Below are 23,918 nucleotides of genomic sequence, written 5' to 3'. Positions count from 1 at the left end.
TATCATGGTGGCGAAGAGGACATGCGCTCCATTGTTAAGATCATTGATGCTTGGGCAGCTTACAACCCAGTGGTATGATTATTGATTTCTATTACTTCAAGTAACCCTTGCATCCCCTCTCTCTCCGTCCTTCTCCCACCCTAGTCGTCGTATTAGTTTCATTGTCGTCCTCTTGAGTTTCACTGTCTGCATAACTTGTTATCACCTACCTCACAGCCAACAATGGACCAACATGGGCTCCCGGTTTCCTTGGTCATCTTTGCTTTTTGCATATCTTGCATTCATTTGTTCTATTTATCTTCTATATTTCTTGTTTCCCTTTCCCCTGACTCTCGGTCTGAAGAAGGGTCTCGACCTGAAATGTCACCTATTCCTTTTCCCCAGAGACGCTGCCTGACCGGCTGAGTTACTCCAGCTTTTTGTGTCTATCCTCCCATAATCATACAGCTGCCAACAGCTGGATTTAGCTAAACGTTGTCAGTGTTCCCAATAGCGATCACACCCACAATGTTTAGCATTTAGAGTTATGGATCAAGACACTGACTGGTGCATGCTGAATAGCACTCTGACCATTGAAGGCTTGCTGGCTAAATAAAGTACAAGGGGAATGTTGGGGTAAGGGCTGAAGAGGGGGGACAATAAATATCAAAACTTTCTCAATAACTTCATTTCAAACATCTTTATTTCCCAAACCAATACTTTGTCTGTGGTTAACATTATGAAAATATGTGTAGAAAGCAACTGCAAATTCTGGTTTTGATCGATGATAGGCACAAAAGTGCTGGAGTAATTCAGCAGATCAAGCAGCATCTCTGGAGAAAAAGGATGGGTGACGTTTCGGTTCGGTCTGAAGAAGGGTTCCGACCTGAAACGACATTCCTCTTTTCTCTCCAGATACACTGCCTGACCCGCTGAGTTACTTCAGCACTGTGTGTCTGTCAACACAAAAACTAGTAATTGAGCCACACAGCATGGAAACAGGTCCTTCAGGCCAACTCGTCCATGCCGACCAAGATGCCCCATCTACGTTAGTCCCATATCATATCCATACAATTTCTGAGTATCCTTTAAATGTTGTTATAGTACCTGCCTCAACTACCTCCTCTGGCTGCTCGTTCAATATACCCACCACCCTTTGTCTGAAAAAGTTGTCGCTCAGATTCCTATTAAAGCTTGTCCCTCTCATCTTAAAACTATGTCCTCTGGTTCCTGATTCCCATACTTTGTGCATTCACCCTATCTATTCCCATCATGATTTTGTACATCACTATAAGGTCACCTCTCAGCATCCCAGCCTCCTGTGCTCCAAGAAATCCTAGCCTGCCCAACCCCTCCCTATAGCTGAGGCCCTCGAGTCTTGGCAACATCCTCGTAAACTTCTCTGCACTCTATCCTGCTCACTATGGATAATTGTGCATATGACATTCTCAAGTTCAAAAAGACATGGGGTTTTTTCTGTATTTGAATAGCAAATACAATTCAAAATCTTAGGGACTAACATCTTAGCTTTCCATTAGGTGCTTTGTAACCTTTTGGATTGAACCGTGGAGTTCAACATTTTCCTATCGCACGCAATGCTCCATCTTTTACGCTCACCAGCCACTGGGAATGTTTGACTTTCATTAATTACCTTCCTCCTTACAACATTCCAATCTCCTCTCCCCTAATAGAAACAAGGAAAGGAAAACGCTTGTTTACCAAAAAAAGGACACAAAGTGCTGGAGTAACTCAGTGGGTCAGGCGGTCAGGACCTTTCTTCTGCCATCTGACGAAAGGTCCCGACCAGTATCATCACCCATCCACGTTCTCCAGAGATGCTGCCTGATTAACTGAATTACTCCAGCACTTTGTGTCCTAGCTTGGAATTATGTTTACTCAAAACCCATAAAATTTCCAATTCTTCCCAATTCGAACGTTACGGACAAGAAACATCAATTGTATCCCTACACAGATATTAGCAGACTTTGTTTCCATTTTTTTTTTAAATCCACTGTCTCAAAAGGTGCATCAGAAATTCTGATAGTACAACAGTGATGCAGCAGTAGAGTTGCAGCCTTTCAGCGCCAGAGACCCGCGTTCAATCCTGACTGCGGATGCTGTATGTACAGGGTTTGTATGTTCTCCCTGTGGCCGCGTGCATTTTCTCCAGTTTCCTCTCACACTCCCAAGGCGTACAGGTTTGTACGTTAATTGACTTTTGTAAAATTGTAAATCGTCGTGTAGGATAATGCCACTGTACGAGCCGGTCGCTGGTCGGCGCAGACTCAGTGCCCAAAGGGCCTTTTTCCGCGCTGCATCTCTAAACTCTATTCTTATTTGGACTACACACTAATTGGTATGTGTACATAATTATGAGCATGTACACACTTACACGGGAGTGTGCAAAAACGTGTGCTTGTGTGTTTCATCTGTTTGTTTAGTTAGAAAGATAGTGTGGAAACAGGCCCTATTGTGTCCATGCTGACCAACAATCACCCATACACTGTATCTCTTATGTCTCTAAAGTCAAAACACAAGGATCTATCTACAAAACGTGGCAAAGCATCAACTGCAACAAGTTATCTTTTAGCTTCAGTGATACAATGTTACCAATGTCAAGTATGCGACATTTAGAAACATTGAAACTGTAACTAAACTGCACTTGCCAGCAAGTGCTGCAAACACTGCAGGTTAGGCAGTATCTGTGAAGAGAGAAAATTAACTGATGTTTCAGGGCAAAGACCCAGCATCAGAACCAAAATGATCAGAGTACAGACCGACAACATCAACCTCTTTACAGATCAGCACTAGACATCATGGCAACACAGCTGGTAGAGTCGCTGCCTCACAGCTCCAGAGACCCAGGTTCGATCCTGACCTCGGGTGCTGTCTGTGTGAAGTTTACACGTTCTCCCTGTGACCGCGCAAGTTTCCTCCGGGTGCTCTGGCTTCCTCCCACAAAGACATGCAGGATTTGTAGATTAATTGCCCTCTGTAAAATTGCCACTGGTGTGTAAAGTGGACAAGGAAGTGGGATAACATAGAACCAATGTGAAAGAGTGATTGATAGTCGGCACAGACCTGGTGGGCCGAAGGGCTTGTTTCCATATGTAGGAAGGAACTGCAGATGCCGGTTTACACCAAAGATGGACACAAAATGCCAGACAGGCAGCATCTCTGGTGAAAAGGAATAGGTGACATTTCGGGTCAAGACCCTTCTTCAGACTGAGAATCAGTTGAGTCTTGTTTCCATGTAGTATCTTGAATCTAAACTAAACTTCTTATCCAGGCACAAGCTACTGGAAGAAAACCAACGTTAAAAATATGAACAATCCCACAAGGAGCTGTATAGCACCTCAACCTGCATCATAATTAGTATCTGTGAGAGAATCTATGTGCCTCCACTTAAAAACACCAGGACTGGTTTGACAAGATTGACTGGATATCAACTAAGAGTTTAGAGATACAGCATGGAAACAAGCCCTTCGTCCCACTGAGTCCACGCCTATCTTCTATCATCCATTCAACTCGTTCTAGGTTATCCCACTTTTGCATCAACGATTTCTGACAAATCTTCTTGCACCCTTTTCAGTTTGACAACATCTTTCCTATAACACGGTGACCAAAACTGAGCACAATACTCTAAATGTGGCCTGCACCAGAGTCGTACATAACTGCAGCATGACCGCCCAACTTCTATCCGTAATACTCAATTCAGAATGACTCCGAGTTCCTTTTTTGGGGAGTGCACACATGGAACGTTGCAAGTAGCCGACCATCTCCCAACATGCCTGTGGACTTCGTTCATCCAACACCTTCATCCTTCACTTTGGAACCCACAGAAGAAGCACAAGCAAGTCTCTATGCACTTCCTAAGAGAGGAGGGAGATGAGTGAGAAACACAAGACACTCACAGCATGGACACCCATTAAGACACTACCTGAACAACTTTGGACATCACAAGTACTCTCTTGTCTCCCACATCAGGATCTATTCCGCTTGGGTAGCTTACAACTCAATGGTATGAACATTGAATGCTCCAATTTTGGGTACACACAAAACCATTTCCCCTTCCTCCCCACTCCCTCCTTTCTTCCACACTTCCCTCCCGTGCTGCCACCTATTTCTCCCCTTCCACCTACACGGTGATGCAGAGGTAGAGTTGCTGCCTTACGGCAAACCCAGAGACCCGGGTTCAATCCTGACTGCGGGGACTGATTGTACGGAGTTTGTACATTCTTCCCATGACCGCGTAGGTTTCTTCCAGGTTCTCCGGTTTCCTCCCACACTCCAAAGACGTACAGATTTGTAGCTTAATTGGCTTTGGTAAAGAAGATTGTAAATTGTCACTAGTGTGTAGGATAGTGTTAGTGTTCCAGAATTGCTGGTCGGCGTGGATAGTGGGCCGTTTCCGCGCTATATCTCTAAACTAAATTGCATTCCTTCCTCTAGCTTCACAATTCTTCAATCCTTTTGTCTCACACCTTTGGTCTTTTCATCTCTGACCATTGTCCAATCATTTCCCTCTCAACCTCAACCCCTCACATCCCACCCCCCAGCTCACCCATTATCTGCCAGGTTTTGTCCTGCCCCTCCTCTCTTTTTTCCTCCTCGCAATCAGTCTGAAGAAAGATCATTAGTGTGGAAACAGGCCCTTCGGCCCACTGAATCCATGCAGATCAGCGATCACCACATTCACTAGTTCTATCCTACACATTGGGGACAATTTACAATTACAGAAGCCAATTAATCCACAAACATGTACGTCTTTTGAATGTGGGAGGAAACCAGAGCACCCGGAGAAAACTGATGCGGTCACAGGGAGAACATACAAACTCCGTACAGCCAGCAGCCGCAGTCAGGATCGAACCCGGGTCTCTGGCGCTGTAAAGAAGAAACTCTGCCCCTGCGCCACCATGCCGACCAAAACATTACCTATCCATGTTGTCCAGAGATGCTGTCTGACCCACTGAGTTACTCCAGCACTTTTGTCTTTTGTACTATCCTTATGTAACTGTTCAGCTTCCAAGATAAAAATTGATTCGATATGTCGTCAGGTCACTGCTACTGCGGCCTGCCATTAAGAATCTAACTTTACTGATCAATTCCATTAATTTGGGATTACCCTTACAATAAATTGAGATTTAATTGATGAGATGTCAGGTATCAAGTGAAAACAGATGGCTGGAAATCATTGTTTACATATTCCTTAGGGTATGAAGAAGCTCATATTTCAGTAGTTTAAATGGCACAGTGACACGGGGGCAGAGTTGATGCCGTACAGCGCCAGAGACCCAGGTTCGATCCTGACGATGGGCATTGTGCCTGTGACAGCACCTTCATTCTCCCTGTGATCATGTCATTTTTCTCCGGGTGCTCCGGTTTCCTCCAACATTACAAACACGTGCAGGTATGTAGGTTAATTGGCTTCTGTAAATTGCCCCTAGCGTGTAGAGTAGAACTAGTGTATGGGCGATCATTGGTCGGCGCAGACTCAGTGGGCCGAAGGGCCTGTTTCCAAGCTTTTGTTCGATTATCATTTAGCCCATTTTAATGTATGAAGATAACTTAAAGTATAGCCACATGCTCCCCCCCCCTCCCCTCCCCCCCCCCAACCCTTTCCTCCTGTCTGTCCAGCATTAGAAACTCAGAGAATTGGTGAAAGATTACTCATTTTACTTTAGTCTTGGATACAGCATGGAAACAGGCCCTTTGGCCCACTGAGTCCACGCTGACCAGCGATCCCCGTACACTAGCACTCTCTAGTACTTATCCAAATTACTTTTAAATGTTGCTATTGTACTTGCCTCAACTAGCACACTCGGGACAATTTACAACTTTACTGAAGACAACTAACCTACAAATCTTTGGATTGTGGGAGGAAACCGGAGCACCCGGAAAAAGCCCCATGCAGTCACAGGCAGAACATGCAAACTCCGTACAGACGTTCTCCCGTTCAACATCTTTTCAAAAGAGTGAACAAAGAGGCTGCATACTCTTTGATTTGAATATAGGTGTGACTCGAGTGTGCACCACTATTTACATCCCACTTCTGTGAAATTATTTGCAAGCCAGTAATTATATCCAGGTACCTTAGCCCGAACATGAAAGCATGAGTTTTGGAATAAACAGAATGAGCAACACAGACATGCAGGACTATTTTGCACTCGACTTGCAAAATAAATAGGTGATGCTCACGTGATGCTTGCACTCGTCTGGGGCAGAAGAATGAGAAACAAGTGTAGATCACTCAACCCTCAGCCTTGGTCAGTCATCCAGGTAGATGGTGGCTATATTTTTAAACCTCAGTGTTGGGTCATTGTACAGAGGCGGCACGGCGGCACAGCGGTAGAGTTTCTGCTGCCTTACAGTACCAGAGATCTGTGTTCGATCCTGACTACTGGTGCTGTATGTGCGGCAGACAGCATGTAACCGCATGTTTTTGCCCCAGATGCTCCGGCTTCCTCCCACACGCCAAAAACGTACATGTTAAGGGCCTGTCCCACTTGGCGATTTTTTCAGCGACTGCCGGAATCATTGACTGACGTATCAGGTCATCGAAAAAGTCGCGGCATGATGACGTATTGACGCACGGTGTCTCCTCATTTTTTTTGTCCCCGCTGGATTTTAAAATATTCAAAATCTTTTGGCGACGCTAATACGACGCCGGCAGTCGCCGAAAAAATCGCCAAGTAGGACAGGCCCTTTAGTAGGTCAATTGGCTTTGGTAAAAATTGTAAATTGTTCCTAGTGTGCACAATAGTGTTAGTGTACGCGGGGGGAGGATGAATGGCACGGACTCGATGGGCTGATGGGCCTATTTCTGCGATGTTTCTCTAAAAGTATTTAAAAGTTTTTTATAATAGGGTGACAAGACGATGGGTGCAACCCAGACGGAATCTAAAAGCTGCTTTCAATCAGGATAATTAATAGCTAGCCCTTGATAATTAATAGTTAACCCCAGTCCCCTTCTGGCTCAACGCTCCTCAGATCTTTTTTCACGAGAGAGAGCTCTCAGAAAACGGCCGGCTGGATGGAGCCCCTGGCATCTGAATTCACGTGCCAATGAAGTGGTCTTTATTGAAATCCTTCAGCCTCTCGCTTCACTACCCACTGCCCCTCCGTCTGCTTCAAGGAAATCTCCACCATTCCAATGTCAAGAAAAGTAAAGAGACCCGAGTAAACACTCGACCTGAATAACAACCATCATTGAAAGATTGGTTAAACAAGGAACTGCAAATACTAGTTTACAAACATTCATTTGTGTTATTTGTGACGGGTGGAAGTATCGTCAAAGTTGACTGCCCTTTTCTCCTCTTAGAAGATACAGGAGCTTGAATGCACGGAACAGCTCCTTCCCCATGATTAGACTCCTAAACCAGTCATCTCATTCACCCCTGTTCCCAAACGTGCCACTATATAGTCAGTTATAGAGTCTTACAGCGTGGAAACAGGCCACACCGACCAACATGTCCGATCTACACTAGTCCCACCCAGCTGCATTTGGCTCATATCCCTCTAAACCTATCCTATCCATGTCTAAATGTTTCTTAAACATTGCAATAGTACTTGCCTTAACTACCTCCTCCAGCAGCTTATTTCATACACCCATTGCCCTTTGTGTAAAAATGTTATCCCGTCAGGTTCCCATTAAATCTTTTCCCCCTCACCTTAAACGTATGTCCTCTGATACGCGATTCCCCCACTCTGGGCAAGAGACTGCATTTACCCGATCTATTCATCTCATGATTTTGGACACCTCTAGAAGATTACTCCTCATTCTTCTGCACTATAAGGAATAAAGCCCTACCCTACTCAACCTTTCCCTATCCCCTGCACTCTTGCATTCAATTCCACTGATGGTTATTCCTTTATTATACTTTACTATTCTTTTACACTAGATTAGTTTAGATACAGGGTGGAAACAGGCCTTTCGGCCTGAAGAAGGGTCTCAACCCGAAACGTCACCCATTCCTTCTCTCCAGAGAAGTTGCTTGACCCGCTAAATTACTTTCTATCGTTCTATCCTGCGCACTAGAAGCCAATAAATCTACAAATCTGCATGTTTTTGGAGGAAACCGGAGCACCCGGAGAAAACCCACGCAGGTCACAGGGAGAACGTACAAACTCCATTCGGACAGCACCCGTAGTCAGGACTGAGCCCGGGTCTCTGGCACTATGAGGCAGCAACTCTACTGCTGCTCCACTTTATCACCCCACTACTAAGGATTGCACTAGAATCTTGCACCATTCTGCTGTTTTGCACTCGTCATTGTGTTTATTGTTGTATTTATCATTACTGCATGTATATTATTTACTGCGCACCATTGAACAATGGATTTCATTGCAGCTTGATGTATATGACAAATACTAATCTGAATGTGATCATGAATGTACACCAATCTATAATGTGCACTTGAGACAGCAAACATTGAGCAACATTTGAAATTGATGAGTTAATATTAAGGAACAAAAATTAATAGGCTTTATAGGTCACAACTGGAATCCCAACTCCTGTTCAATATACATTAACTATTATTGAAAGATTGATTTTTGAATCATCCAAAGGAAGCATAGTAATGCACTTAAGAGAAAAAAGTGCCTGCTGACACAATGTCCATGACCATCAAAAGAATGATGATTTGACTGAGGGAAGCTGTGAAAATAAAATCTGATTATCCGAGATAATATTTGGCTGGGACGCAAGGATTGAGTTTGCAATTGGCTAAAGTGGATGTGGAGAGGGTGTTTCCACTAGTGGGAGAGTCTAGGACTTTAGCCTCAGAATCAAGCAACATACTTTTAGAAATGTAAGGAGGAATTTTTTTAGTTAGAGGGTGGTGAATCTGTGGAATTCAGTGCTGTGGAGGCCAAGTCAATAGTTATTTATAAGGCGGAGATTGACAAATTCTTTATTAGTACGAGTGTCAGGGGTTATGGGGAGAAGGCAGGAGAATGGGATTGAGAAGGAAAAATAGATCAGCCATGATTGAATGGTGGAGTAGACTTGATGGGCTGAATGGCCTAATTCTGCTCATAATTTATGAATTCGTTGAGATTGTACATTAATTGGCCTCCAATGATGGATTGATGGATAAATTACAGCACGGAAACAAGCCCTTCAGCCCACTGAGTCCACACTGGCCATCGATGACATGTGCACACTGGTTCTATGTTATCCCACTTTCTCATGCATTCCCTACACACTGGGGCCAATTTACAGAGGCAGATTAACCTACAAACTCGTTAACTGTCTGGGATACAAGGATTGAGATTGGAATGCACAGCCTGACAAGGTGTTGAAGGTAGACGAAAATGCTGGAGAAACTCAGCGGCTGAGGCAACATCTATGGAGAGATGGAATAGTCAATGTTTTGGGTCGAGACCCTTCTCTCACAAACACTTACATACGTACTCTCACTTAAGCAGTATCTGGCAAGTCATCGTATCGTTACAGCAATTAAAGCTATGGACTAAATGCTGGTAAATGGGATTTGCTGGTCCATATGGATGTGGAAAGCCAAGGACCTGTATCTATGCTGTACAAATCCATGAAGCCACCATGTCCATTCAAAATAACACCATGGGATCATCTATGTCCAACATTCAAGCCCTGGTTTGACATCGTACATTAAATACAGTACCTCCAACATTACACCACTCCTCAACATTGGACTGGAGTTCGCTTTGACTTTGTTGCTTTGATCTCTGGAGTGAAACTTAAACCAAAACTTTGATTCAGAGGATTCAGAGGGAACAGTCTCTGCGGAAGGTGGAAAGGGGTGGAGATGGGAAGTTCCATCTTCCATCTACTGGGAAGGGGGGTTCCCTTTTTCCATCATAGATGAGGCCCTCACACGTGGCTCCTCGGTACCCCGCAGCTCCGCCCTAGCTCAACCTCCCCCTAGTCGCAACAGGGACAGAGCTCCCTAGTCCTTTCCTTTCACCCCATCAGCCGTCGCACACAAACCATAATTCTCCAACATTTGCACCACCTCCAACGGCACCACACCATCTTCCCATCTCAACCCCTTCCCACTTTCCGCAGAAACCGTTTCCCTCCGCATCTCCCTGATTAACTCATCCCAAGTCGCGCACGTTTGTAGGTTATTTGGCTTCTGTAAAAATTGTAAATTGTCCCTAGTGTGTAGGCTAGTGTTAGTGTACAGGATGATCGCTGGTCGGCACAGAGTCAGTGGGCCAAAGGGCCTGTTTTCACTCTGTATCTCTAAAGTCTCAAGCAAACTAAACACTGTGCAGATGTGGACTTATCTGCCAGAAGCTCCCAGTTTATCTTCGCACTGCATTCCCCTGCCCCATCACTTCAGCCATGCATTCACCTGGGCCACACACGCACAATCCAGTGATTGCAACCTTCTTGGCCAGGATAGAGTGGTTGTGGAGAGGATGTTTCCACTAGTGGAAGAGTCAAGGACCAGAGGCCATAGCCCCAGAAGAAAAGGATGTACCTTTACAATGGAGATGAGGAGGAATTTCTTCCGTCAGAGGTTGGCGAATCCGTGGAATTATTTGCCATGTCATTTGGGTATTTTTAAGGCGCAGGTTGACAAATTTTTCATTAGTATGGGTGTCAGGGTTAAAGGGGGAGAAGGCAGGAGAATGGGGTTGAGAGGAAAAGATAGATCAGATGACTGAATGGCAGTGTAGACTTGATGGGCCGAATGGCCTAATTCTGCTCCTAGAATTAATAAACTTATGAACACACACACACACACGCATGCTATTTCATGGCATCAGTAACAATACAGAAATTGCAACCTCCGAGAACCCATCACTAAACGGCAACACAACGCCCCACCTGCAGTGACCCAATTCACGTGCTACTGAACCCGCTTTTATCACCAGTGCCGGTTTTCATCTCCTGATGACTGTTTGAAGACAGAACCTCTTGGCGGAGACTGATTGCGGCTTGAGGGAAGAACAGTACGCACTGTTTCTGCAGTTCAATTTGCATGCTCCAGATAAGGCAGAACACATGCCAACTCGAGAGGATACAAAATAACAAATCCGGAGTCTTCAGTTTGTATCTGCATCATCAACTTGTTCAACTCCAGCTATGATCCCACATCACTGCGTGATCTTGTTTTTATTACAGGGAGTGGAAGAATAAAAGCCACGAGATATACAACTCAAATTCCCGTTAAAATGCCAATAAAAACCTTGTAATTACATGATTTTGTTTTTCCCTGTTTACTTGGAAAAAGAATGATGAGTATAAAAGACCCCATTTACTACAAACAGAACAAAACGTAGCAAAGTGCTGGAAGAACTCAACGGATCAGGAAACAGCTGTGCATGAAATGAACCCTTTCTCAGCCAGTTTCAATCAATCTGAAGAAGGGTCCTGACCAGAAATGTCGCCTGTCCATTTTCCCTCCAAAGATGCTACCTGATCTGCTGAGTTCCTCCAGCACTTTGTGTTTTGCTCAAGATTCCAGCATATCGATAGATATAGAACAAATAAATGAATGTTTTTCAAAAAATTTACCGATGATAAAGGAAATAGGCCATTTATAGTTGTGGGCTAGGTGAAATGGGGTTACATACAATGAGACTCAACAAGACAACTTTGAAACTAGTACAAGACTTGGGTGGGGGGGGGGGGGAGAGACGGAGAGAGGGGGGATGCAAGGGTTACTTGCAAGTAACAGCTCCATCCAAGACTGAAAGAAATTGCACAGAATTGTGGACGCAGCCCAGATCATCAAGCAAAATAACCTCCCTTCCATTGACTCAATTTCCACATTGTAAGTTAGCTATTGGAGACCCTCGGACTATTTTTGATCGGACTTTACTGGATTTTATCTTGCGCTAAACGTTATTCCCTTTGTCATGTATCTGTACACTGTGGATGGCTCGATTGTATTCCTGTATTGTATTTCCACAGATTGGTTAGCACGCAAAAGCTTTTCACTGGACCTCGGTACACATGACAATAAACTAAACTAAAAAAAAGGAGAATAAAGCATGGAATTAAATGAGAGAGGTAAGGTGGGCAGATATGAACAGTGGGGGGGAGGGCAGTCATTGAGAGTAGGGTCTGGGTGATGATAAATGGAATGAGTGGGGGAGGGGAAATAACCGAGTCAGAGGGGTTGGGGTTGCTGGTGTCCATGTGAAGAAAAGTAAAGGAGAAAAACTACTCCCAAAATATTAGTGTGCATAAGTTCTAGGATACATCCTCGCCATGTCTACTCTATCGAGGCCTTTAACTACTATGTATGTTTCAACGAGGTCCCCCTCATCCACCTAAACTCCAGCAAGTACAGGCCCAGCACCTTTAAATGCTCATTATATGTTAACCCAATCATCCCTGGGATCATACTCGCAAACCTCCTCTGGACCCTCTCCAAGGCCAGCACATCCTTCCTCAGGTCTGGGGCCCAAAACTGCTCACAATACTCTAACTGAATTTGATCGTTGCCTTATAAAGCCTCAGCACTGCACCCCTGTTTATGTATTCTAGCCCTGTCGAAATAAATGCTAGTATTACATTCACCTTCCTTACTACCGATTCGACTTGCTAATTCACTTTTTGGGAATCGTGCACCAGCCCAACTCCTAAGTCCCTCTCCTCTGCACCTGCGATTTCTGAATTTTATCCCCATTTAGGAAATAGTCTACGCCTTTATCCCTACTGTCAAAATGCATGTCTCCACACTTTGCTGCACTGAATTCCATCTGCCACTTCTTTGCCCACTCTCCCAACCTGTCCAAGTCCTTCTGCAGAGTCCATGCTTTCCCTACACTACCCCTCCACCTATGTTCTGACAGTTTTGCATGCTGAGGTTATCTGCATCTGTAACATGGTTATGACAATTAGGCACTTACTTCGCTTGTTTCATCAAACCAATATTTCAAGTACTAGAAAAACTGCAGAGATTTCTATAATTGAAGCTGCTTATGAAACAGAGGTTCACAGGAGGTCAGTAACTTGCTCATAAATTTCATACTGCAGCTCACAAGGAGCCAAATAAAATATCGTCATCTTTTTCCTTTCAATGTCACTTTTCCAAAGGAAAAGATTACTTTGCTTTTCATATGTTATCTTTTGTATTTACTTTTTAGGATCTGGGCATTCTGAGCAGAGATAGAATGAGAGAGCAGTCGAAACATAGAATGAGAGAGCAGTAGAAACAAAGAACTGCAGATGTTGGCTAATACACAAAAGGGCACAAAGTGCTGGAGTAACTCAGCAGGTCAGGCAGCATCTCTGGAGAGCATGGATCGGTGGCGTTTCAGGTTGAGACCTCTTGGGGCTGATTAGTCTGAAGGGTCTCGACCTGAAATGTCACCTATCCATGGTCTCCAGAGATGCTGCCTGACCTGCTGAGTTACTCCAGCACTTTGTCGCCTTAAGACTAAGAGGGCTTTCTGTTCACTGGACCTTAACACATAGATCTGATGAAACATCTCTGGGGTTTGGCAGGTTGGATACAGGTTGTTGACTCTTGGTGCAGGGATTAGGGATCGGCCATTAAGGGCAGAGAGAATTCCTGACTCAAAATGTCTCTGAATGTTTAACATTCTCTTACCCACAGGATAATGTATTTAAGATGGATGTTTGGACACGATGAATAAACCGAACATCATGACGAGTTGTGTGCCTCACTACGTATAGAAGCTTTGGTGTCACATGCGTGGAATATTTCGACTGAAGTGCATGACCTCACATTATATTCCATCTGTCATGTCTTCGCCCATTTACTTAACCCTTGAAGCCACTTTATACCTGTAGATGGTTTATGCATGCAACCTATAATGTAGCTACCTCAATACCACTAACCACACCCAGTCATCTCAGTATAACTGTGATATATTCCCCATGCTCCTCCCTTTGGTTCCAGTACGCCTGAAGACTCGATGCAGTCAGTACTGGGACGTGTTTGACATGTGCCTTTATTAAAGACTCAGTAAAGTTACAGTGTGTCAGACTGGACTCCTTTACATGGTGTCAGCAAGTTAAACGCACGCCTCCTGTTTATCGGGTTTTATTTGCTCCTAGTTTTACTAGTGTTTAATCCCCTATTTACTATGGCATTCTCGTGCCGCAAGCCCTCTCCCCTTGTCTTTGACGCTGACATTGCGGAGCGATGGGCTACTTTCGTGATGGACTACAACCACTTCATCAACATCGTGCACCGAACGACCCTGATGCGGTCAAAGCCTCACTCCTGCTGAACCTTGCCGGTCCCGATGCTATGAAGCGTGCTCAGGCTTTCACTTACAATCCAGTGGTCCTGGATGACAACGACCAGGTCGTCGAGCCGGCGGAGTCTGCCAACGACCCGGTATGTCTCTTACGCAAGTTTGCGGAGATTTGTGACTTGCCCTCCAACCGTATATTGGAGCGGGCTAGATTCTTTATAAGGAAACAGCAGCCTGATTAACCTGTTGAATGTTTTATCGCTGACCTGCGCTACCTTGCTCAGCGGTGCCGTTTCGAGAACATGCGTGATCAGCTCACCAGAGATATTTTGGTCACCGGCATGCTAGATCAGAGCTGCTGCGAAGACCGGATCTCACCCTGACTGAGGCTATGCATGCATGCCGAATAGCTGAGGTGGTTGCCCCGCTACATGGGCAGAGGGGATCTGACAATCGGGCTATTAATCTGACTGGTGTTGCCATGCCCCGTCGCAAGCAAGACAACGTTCGCCCTGCACCGCGGCTGACTTATGCCGCTCGGGTCCCGCTTGTCAAGAAGTGCCCCAACTGCAATTATGTCCACTCTATGCAGTCGCAGTGCCCAGCATTTGGTAAAGCTTGTAATTTCTGTAAGATGATGAACTATTTCTCAGCTGCCTGTCGCTCTCGTGGGAACGTTCCTCCAGCTCCCAGACAAGTTTTAAACAACCTTCAACAAGTTGATAACGAATTCGGTTCCCAGTCTTCCGTCGACACTGCCCTCGACTCTGAGTCCAGTATTTCCATGGGAGATGCCAGTGTTTATTCCCTCCTTCATAATCAATCTCACCTCAGACTACATTGCCACCCTATTTGTACCAGCAAAACTTGGATTTTTTAATGTATTGGATCAACTCTGATAGAATCAAAGGGCTAATTCTCGAGCTTACGGTAGAGAGATGAACGGACTGTTCCAGCTGCTACGGTCAGGCAAACGCCTCCGTTGCCATGCTGTGAGAACGGAGAGGTTGAGAAGGAGTTTCTTCCCAGAGGCCATTAGGACTGTAAACTCCTATCTCACCAGGGACTAACTTTACTGAACCACTCTACTGTTTTTTTTTAAATTGCTGTTTTTTTTTGTTTTAGCTTTTTTTTCTCCCTTTTTCCTTCCGCCCACAATATTTAATATGTAAAAGTATATGTGATTCTGTTCCATTCTGTTTGTAGTTTGTTTGGGTGTTTGTTTGTTTTTTTGTTTGTTTTTTTGCACAAAGTCCGTGAGCATTGCTACTTTTCATTTCACTGCACATCTCGTATGTGTATGTGACGAATAAACTTGACTTGACTTGACAAGCGCAAATTGCAGTTAGACAATAAAAAGTTCCACAGGGGGAGAGGGGGTTGGTTGGCAGCTATTTATTATTTTTATAACAGGTTTGGAATACGATGGGGAAAAGTGTTTAATTTTGCAAGCAACATTGAAAAAGAGGGTTGGGTAGTGAGGAGACAGTGACAATAACATTAACCAATCTTCAATAATACAAAGGAGGCATTGTCCCTCAGGATCAATGCACATTATTCAATTGAGCCAAGGATAAAATAATTAATCATAACCTAGAATACATAACACATAATTCAGTAGTTTGCATGACCTAAGATTAGGAATAGGATTAAGAATGAGCCCAGAAATTAAATAGATAGATTGATAGATTGTTGGCTCCATGTTTCGCTAACAGTCAAGTAAACAAGTCAAATGCCTGAACATGCAGCCAAGGATGAGAGCTAAAATCAAGGTCATGCATTCTGCATCTGGCTTTCTCAAAGAATAGGTGGTGTATTGTGTTAAATTCAGAACTATTTAAAAGTTTTAGTGTGCAGCCTACATGGATGTAACAGCATTTATGAGGATTTTACCAGGACTAGAGGGCCAGAGCGGGCTAGGGGTTTTTTTCCTTGTAGGACAGGAGGATGAGAGGTGATCTTATAGAGGTGTACAAAATCACGAGAGGAATAGATTGGGTAAATGCACACAGTCTAATGCCCAGAGTAGAAAGAAAGAGAGGACATAGGTTTAAGGTCTGAAGAAGGGTCCTGACCCAAAACATTATGTATGCACGCTCTCCAGAGATGCTGTCTGACCTGCTAAGTTACTGCAGCATGTTGTGTCTACTTATTTTCCAAGTTTGCCGCCAACACAAAAAAAAAACTGACAAAGTGCTGGAGTAACTTAGCGGGCCAGACAGCATTTCCAGACAACATGGATAGGTGATGTTTTGGATTGGGTGCTTTCTTCAGACTGATTGTAGTGGGTGGAGGGGGGGGGAGAGAATGCTGGAAAAATGGAGGGACGGAACAAAGTCTGGCAGGTAATAGGTGGATACAGATGGGAGGGGTTGATAGGCAGATGGTTGTACAAAGGCCAGAGATGAAAAAACAAAAGGTGCAAGACAAAATGATTGATGATTTGCGAATTGTGAAGTTGGAGGAAGGAATGTAGGCGGGAGGGAAGAGGTGAAATAGGTGCCTGGATGGACACAGGGCATTGGGGGTAGAAAGGGAGGGGAAGAAGAAAGGGGGAGGGGTGGAAAGAGAGGTTTGGTAGATATGTAAAAGTGGAGAATTCGATGTTCGTGCTGGTGGGTTGTGAGCTGCTCAAGCAACCAATACAACTAGGTGGGACAATCTGTAGTGCATAAAACTGATTCAAGGAGACAGGAGCGAGTCGATTGTTGAGTCATACAGCTTGGAAACAGGCCCTTCGGCCCAACTAGCCTATGCTGACCATCATGCCCCATCTAAACTAGTCCCACCCGCCTGCATTTGGCCCATATTCCTCTACACCTATCTTATCCATGTACCTTTTGTCCAAATATATTCTAAATATTGTGGCAGTATTGGCATTAACTATCTCCTCCAGCAGCTCGTTCCTTACACCCACCAGCCGTTATGTAAAACAGTAGATCCTGAGATACAGATTAAATCTTCCCCCTCCATCACCTTAAAGTCATGTCCAATCTTTTCGACTTTAGAGATACAGCTTGGGAACAGGCCCTTTGGCCCATCTGTACACTAGCACTATCTTACACACTAGGGATAATTTACAGAAGGCAATTAACCTACAAATGTCTTTGGAGTGTGGGAGGAAAGCAGAGCACCCGGAGAAAACCCACGCTATCACAGGGAGAATGTGCAAATTCTGTACAAGACAACACCCATAGACAGGATCGAACCTGGGGCTCTGGTGCTGTGCAAACAGGAACATGGAATATAATATGCAAAAATGCGAGGTCACACTAGGAAAGCAGAGTGTTTATTAAATGATGAAAGTGTTGATGTTCAAAGGGTCCTTGGAGTACTTGTACACAAATCACCGAAGGCCGATATGTAGATGCAGTAAGCAATCGAGAGAGCAAATGGCACATTAGCCTTTATCACAAGGTTTTCATTAGAGCAGTTAAATAGTCTTATTGCAGTTAGACTTGACTTTAGAGATACAGCATGGAACAGGCCTTTCGGCCCACTGAGTCCCCAATACCATGTGGGTTTTCTCTGGGTGCTATGGCTTTCTCCCACACTCCCAAGACGTACACGTTTGTAGGTTGATACAAAAAGCTGGAGTAACTCAGTGGGACAGACAGCATAGACACAAAATGCTGGAGTAACTCAACGGGTCAGACAGCATAGACACAAAATGCTGGAGTAACTCAGTGGGACAGGTAGTATCTCTGGATAGAAGGAATGGGTGACGTTTCAGGTCGAGACCCTTCTTCAGACTGAGTCAAGGGAGAGGAAGATACGGAGATAAGGAAGTATAAGGTGTGAAAACGAGACAAAGGGGATGGAGTGTGGAAACAGGAACCTTACGCTTCCTTATCTATGTATCTCCCTCTCCCCTGACATCAGCCTGAAGGGTCTCGACCTGAAACATCACCCATTCCTTCTCTCTAGAGATGCTGCCTGTCCCACTGAGTTACTGCAGCATCTTGTCACTATCTCCTTTTCATATCGTTTAATCATCATAATCATACTTAATTAGCCAAGTATGTTTTGCAACATACAAGGAATTTGATTTGTCGTACAGTCATACTAATAAAAAGCAACAGAACACACAAAATACATTTTAACATAAACGTCCACCACAGTGACTCCTCCACATTCCTCACTGTGATGGAAGGTGAAAAAAAAGTTCAATATCTTCCCTTTGTTCTCCCACGGTCGGGGGCCTTAAGCTATCCGTTGGCGGGGTGATCAAGGGGCGATCAAGCTCCTGAATCGGGGGGGGGGTAAATCTCAGCTCCCCCGCATCGGATGATCGGACCCCGGGTCAGAGCTACTTTGTCGCTCCCGACTCGGTCTCTACCCGAGACTGTGTGCCACGCGATGTTGAAATCTGCAGGCCGCGGTTGGAGCATTGATCCCAGGCAAAGAATCGGCTCCAATGGCAAGTCCACATCACAGTCAGTCCCGAGCAAGGCCTCCAGCTCCATGTTGTTAGGCCGCAGAGCGACCGGAGATACGACCCGGAAAACAATCGTATCTCCGGCAAGGGTAGAGATTGAAAAAAAAGTTGCCCCCGACCCCCCCCCCCCCCCCCACATAAAACAGGAGCGGGTTTACTACTATATAATCCACTAAAGTCTTATAGAATCACAGATCAATCTCAGGAGGCAAATTGGTTTGTGCATCAGCCAATATATATTACTAGAACACATTCGCAAACAGCTTATTTTGTTTTATGTGATTACCTAGAACCCCCCTGTGCTTTACTATCTAGTAATTACTTCTCCACATGGAGGCATCGTCATTCAGAACCTCTGCTCATCCGGTCAAGATGCCCCATCTACGCTAGTCCAATCTGCCCACGTTTGGCCCATATCCCTCTAAACCTTAGAGGCATGAAGAAGGGTCTTCTTCTTCTCTTCTTATTGCGTATGGCGTGTGCAGCCTAAAGTTGTAGGACAACTTGTTTTATTTGATCTTATTTGATTGTGCACGCCAGGTTGATTGCATTCGTTGAAATAGAGCGGACCACGTGAAGGTTGCAATCTCCCACGCCAATAAGGGTCTGAAGAAAGTTAGAAGAAGGATCCCAAGCTGAAACGTCACTTATCTATGTTCTCCAGAGATAGTACCTGGCCCGCTATGTTACTCCAGCACTGTGTGTCCCTCTAAACTCTTCCTATTCATATATCTGTCCAAATGTCTTTTCAATATTGTTATGGTATCTGCATCAACTATCTCCTCTGGCTGCTCGTTCCATTTACCCACCACTCTCTGAGTGAAAAAGTTGCCACTAAGGTTCCTATTCCCCTTTCCCCTCTCATCTTAAACGTATGCCCTCTGGGTCTTGATTTCCCCACCCTGGGGGAAACCAAGAACCAGGGTAGGGGAATTTACTCTCAAGTACCTCTGGCAGCTCATTCCATACACCTACTGCCCTCTGAATAAAACCATGGCCCCTCAGGTTCCAATTAAATCTTCCCCATCGCGTTAGAATAATAGGGACTACTACATCTGTCAGTCTGAAGAAGGGTCCTGACCCCAAAACTCATCTGTCCATTCTCTCCCTAGATGCTGCCAGACTCGTCGAGTTCCTCTATCACTTTGTGCCTTGCTCAAGATTCCAGCATCTGCAATCTCTCATTTTCTCAGTCCATCTGCTACACCTGCATGTCTGGCAGCTGCACAATACAATATTGAATGTGTTGCCTATTCACAACAATCTCCATCTTAGACTGGACTCATACAGACCTCCTGTGTAGAACTTGGGGAACCACAGTTTGCTGTTCCTACTTCAAGTATCTCAACACTCATCACAGTATACAGGTCCACCACTGATTTTCTGCATCCATGGTTCCAGAGTCTCTCTGGATTATCTGTTTTGTTGGACCAACAGAGGTCACGGCCCCCAAGAGGAGTCAAACAGAACCAGAATGGTCCACCTAAGCCGGCGAGGAACTGAAATACCGGTTTGCAAAGTCGGCCTCAGAAGTCGGCTATGGGAAGGGCTCTGCCGGTTCTGGCCGGCACAGAGTTCCAGAGCCAGGGACAAACTCGACCCGCCGAGCGGCACCGAAGTCCCGATGAGGTCGTGATCGGCCGCCTCACCCGACCTAGGACCACATTTTAGGGAGGGGGGTGGGGAGGCGTTCCGGGGAGGGATTTCAACTGCGCTCTTGTAATTTTGTCCGGATTAAAGGAGGTGCCAGAAAATGGGTGGTGCTCTTGTATGAACCGAATAAGTCAAATAGCATCCTGGAATGTCATTTCCTGCAAGTAGTCTTCTGTTTCACTGAACACCTACACTCAGTACGCCTTGGCCTACACGACCTCCCGGTTGCCAAACATTTTAATTCCCCTCCCCATTCCCACACTGACCTTTCTGGGCCTCCTCCACTGTCAGAGTGAGCCCACATGTAACTGGAGGAACAGCACCTCATATTTTGCTTGGGCAGCTTACAACCCAATGGTATATATTGAATTATTTAATTTCAAGTACCCCTTGCATTCCCTCTCTCTCTCTCTCCATCCCTCCCCCACCCTAGTCATCTTGCTAATTTCACTGTTCTTATCCCTTCATTTTCATCTCCTTCTCAGCCAACAATAGACCATTGTGGGCTCATTGGCCACCAGAACAGTCTCTGCTTTGTTCTGTTACTTTTCATACCTGACGTTTCGCTGACTATTGGTCTGAAGAAGGGTCGTGGCTCGAAACATCACCCATTCCTTTTCTCCAAAGACGCTGCCTGACCCGCTGAATTACTCCTGCATTTTGTCTATCTTCGGTGTAAACCAGCATCTGCAGTTCCATCCTACACACCTCAACAAGAACAGCACATCTTAGCTTCCTGAACGTTTCACCATATTATCGTGAGGGAATCACCAGAAGATCTGGTGAGGACTAGTAGCCATAGAGTTATACAGCATGGAAACAGGCCCTTCGGCCCAACTTCCCACACCAACCAACAGGCCCCATCTACACTAATCACTCTACCTGCCTTAGGTCCATATCCCTCTCAGCCTATCCTATTCATGTACCTGTTTAATTGTTTCTTAAACGTTGCGATAGTCCCTGCCTCATATACCTCTTCCGGCAGCTTGTTCCATACACCCACCACCCTTTGTTTGAAAAAGTTACCCCTCAGTTTCCCATTAAATTACACCCCAGCTTACACCTATTTTTTCTGGTTCTCAATTCCCCTACTGGGCAAAATACATTGTGCGTTTACCCCATCTATTCCTCTCTTGATTTTGTACACCTCTAAGAGGATCACCACTCATCCTCCTGCGTTCCAAGGAATATAGTCCTAACCTGCCCAACCTCTCCCTCTAGCTCAATCCCTCGAGTCTTGACAACATCTCGTAATTTGCTTAAATTAGTGAAAAATGACAAAATACCAGGCTATCATTTAGCCCCTTACTCATGCCAGCCCCTCAACTAGATCAGCCATGATTCAATAGCGGAGTAGACTTGATGGGACAAATGGCCTAATTATGCTCCTATCCCTTATGAATATTAACTTATTTTGGAATTTGTTATACATTTGATATACATTCATGATGTATCTCTGGCTTCCACCTGCCACATCAGGGCAAGGATAAGGGACAACAGAACATAGAACATAACAAACCATTGTTTTTACCCCTAAATTATACAAATTGACAGCATGTTAGATAATTCCAAAATATCCAGTATTTATTTAATTTAAATAGACCACAACTGTTTAGAAAACATTCCCACTGTTAAAAATTGAATCCATTGTTACCATAGAGCAATTAATATTAGTTGAAAAATGGCTTGCGTTTCATAAAATAATCATACACACACAATGTCATTGCATCAAATGCACATGCAAGCAAGGCCAATCAACCACGACAGCCCTCTGAGGAGCCGTTTAATAACTCAAATTCCCTCAAAATACTTGGCATACAATGAGTGAATACCTCAAAGTGTAATAATTCACTGAAGAACATGCACCAGCCATTTTGCACACATCCATTTCATAAAAATGCAGATACAATGAACGGGCAATTACTATGAAGTTGAGCAGCATCGCAGGTAAACTTCCATGTTCTTTGAAATCAGCTGATCTACCAGAACTGAGATCACATTCGCATCTGCTCCAAAAGATGAACACACAACCACCCACACCCCAATCTCACCCCCCAAAACACACCGTTCATTTTGACAGTCCACTCCATTCACATGTCATTGGATGGTTGTGCAGACTCTAAGTGAAAAAGCTTAAAAAGACACAACCTCTTGAATTAGGAAGATTAGAAATCAACCCCAAACACACGCACTCAAGCTATTAGGAACTATGCCCATAACCTAACACAAAGTTTAAAAAAACACAGCAACACATTGAATGAGGAAAACAAAACAGGACGAAAACATTATGCTTGAAAAAAATTTGCGATTTTCAAAAGGAAAGCAAATGAGCTAAAGGGAATTCAAAGTGAATTTCAATCTGTGTATATATATATATATTTCTGCAATTAACATAGACAAAGCGAGATTCACGCAGTTGGGGGGAGGGGGAATGTAACAGATGTTGATGAACCCGAGGTGGCTACAATGTAGCGAGCAGAACGAGTAGCTGAGAAGGGTTCGTGTTTTAAATGGAAATGATATTTAAAAGGCCACGGCGCTTTGTTTCCGCTTACCTGAGCTTGCACCCCGGCCAGCTTGACAGGGAAGATGTGAGGGAGCAAGACCACTATTCTGAGCAGGATCTTGTCCATGTCTTTCCTTGTGGCGGCGGCTGCTGCCCCGGCCCCGGCCGCTGCTGCAGGCTCCATCATCCCCTCCTGTCCTGCTCCTGGCTCCGGGGAAGAATCGCAACACTCGCCGCCGCAGCCGCCACCGGCCGGCCAGAGTCCCGCCCCCCTTCCCCCACCCCATTGGCCGCCCGCCTCGCTCCGCATCTCCATTCAAAACTTTCCCCGCCCGCTATTGGTCGCCCGGGCTGTCACTCAGGCCGGTTCCAGGGCCTGGCGTCACGCGCCTGCCAGCAGGGGTGGGGACCACTAGTCGCTTGTTTTTGCAAACCAAGAACCATCATCGCCTCATCATGGCAAGCAGAAAAGCTTTTGCTTTCTCTTTTATTTCTGTACGCCGCCTCGGATTCTTGCAAAAGTATTAATATAAAACGAGCACATCCTCAATGAGCCAGCATTCTTGTATTCTCTTCCTGGGCACCATGAGCCATATTCTTACCACACACAAGTTAGACACAAAATGCTGGAGTAACTCTGCGGGACAGGCAGCATCCCTGGAGAGAAGGAATGGGTGACGTTTCGGGTCGAGACCTTTCTTCAGACTGAAGTTACTCCAGCATTTTGTGTCTACCTTCGATATAAACCAACATCTGCAGTTCCTTGTTCAAAAAGGAACTGCAGATGCTGGAAGATCGAAGGTACACAAAATTGCTGGAGAAACTCAACGGGTGCAGCAGCATCTATGGAGCGAAGGAAATAGGCGACGTTTCGGGCCGAAACCCTTCTTCAGACTGATGGGGGGGGGGGGGGAGAAGGAAGGAAAGGGGGAGGAGGAGGAGCCCGAGGGCGGGCGGATGGGAGGGTGGGAGGAGACAGCTAGAGGGTTGAGGAAGGGGAGGAGACAGCAAGGACTAGCAAAATTCAGAATGTCTCTCTGCAGTTCCTTCCTACACTTCTTACCACAAGTTCAAGTTCGGTCCCTTTTGAAACGTGAGCCCAGACATAATGCTGTCAGTTAGTGGCATTTTCCTGTTTTATTGCACAATATTACCTTTGCAAACATCTTCAAG

General features: G+C 45.1%; 1 protein-coding gene across 1 annotated transcript in view; it reads right to left on the bottom strand.

The window, feature by feature from the left end:
• Positions 1–23,011, bottom strand: part of wbp1l (WW domain binding protein 1 like) — a 61,739-nt gene extending 38,728 nt beyond the window's left edge. The window contains exon 1 of the mRNA XM_033034045.1: positions 22,795–23,011. Coding sequence (XP_032889936.1) covers positions 22,795–22,932 — 138 coding nt within the window. The 5' untranslated portion in view covers positions 22,933–23,011. The remainder of the gene's footprint in view (positions 1–22,794) is intronic.
• Positions 23,012–23,918: the final 907 nt, after the last annotated feature.

The sequence above is a fragment of the Amblyraja radiata genome, chromosome 15 (genome assembly GCF_010909765.2).
Source record: "Amblyraja radiata isolate CabotCenter1 chromosome 15, sAmbRad1.1.pri, whole genome shotgun sequence".
In the NCBI taxonomy this organism is placed as follows: Eukaryota; Metazoa; Chordata; class Chondrichthyes; order Rajiformes; family Rajidae; genus Amblyraja; species Amblyraja radiata.
The sequence above is the reverse complement of the archived record's forward strand: the minus strand, read 5'-3'. Positions and strand labels throughout refer to the sequence as shown.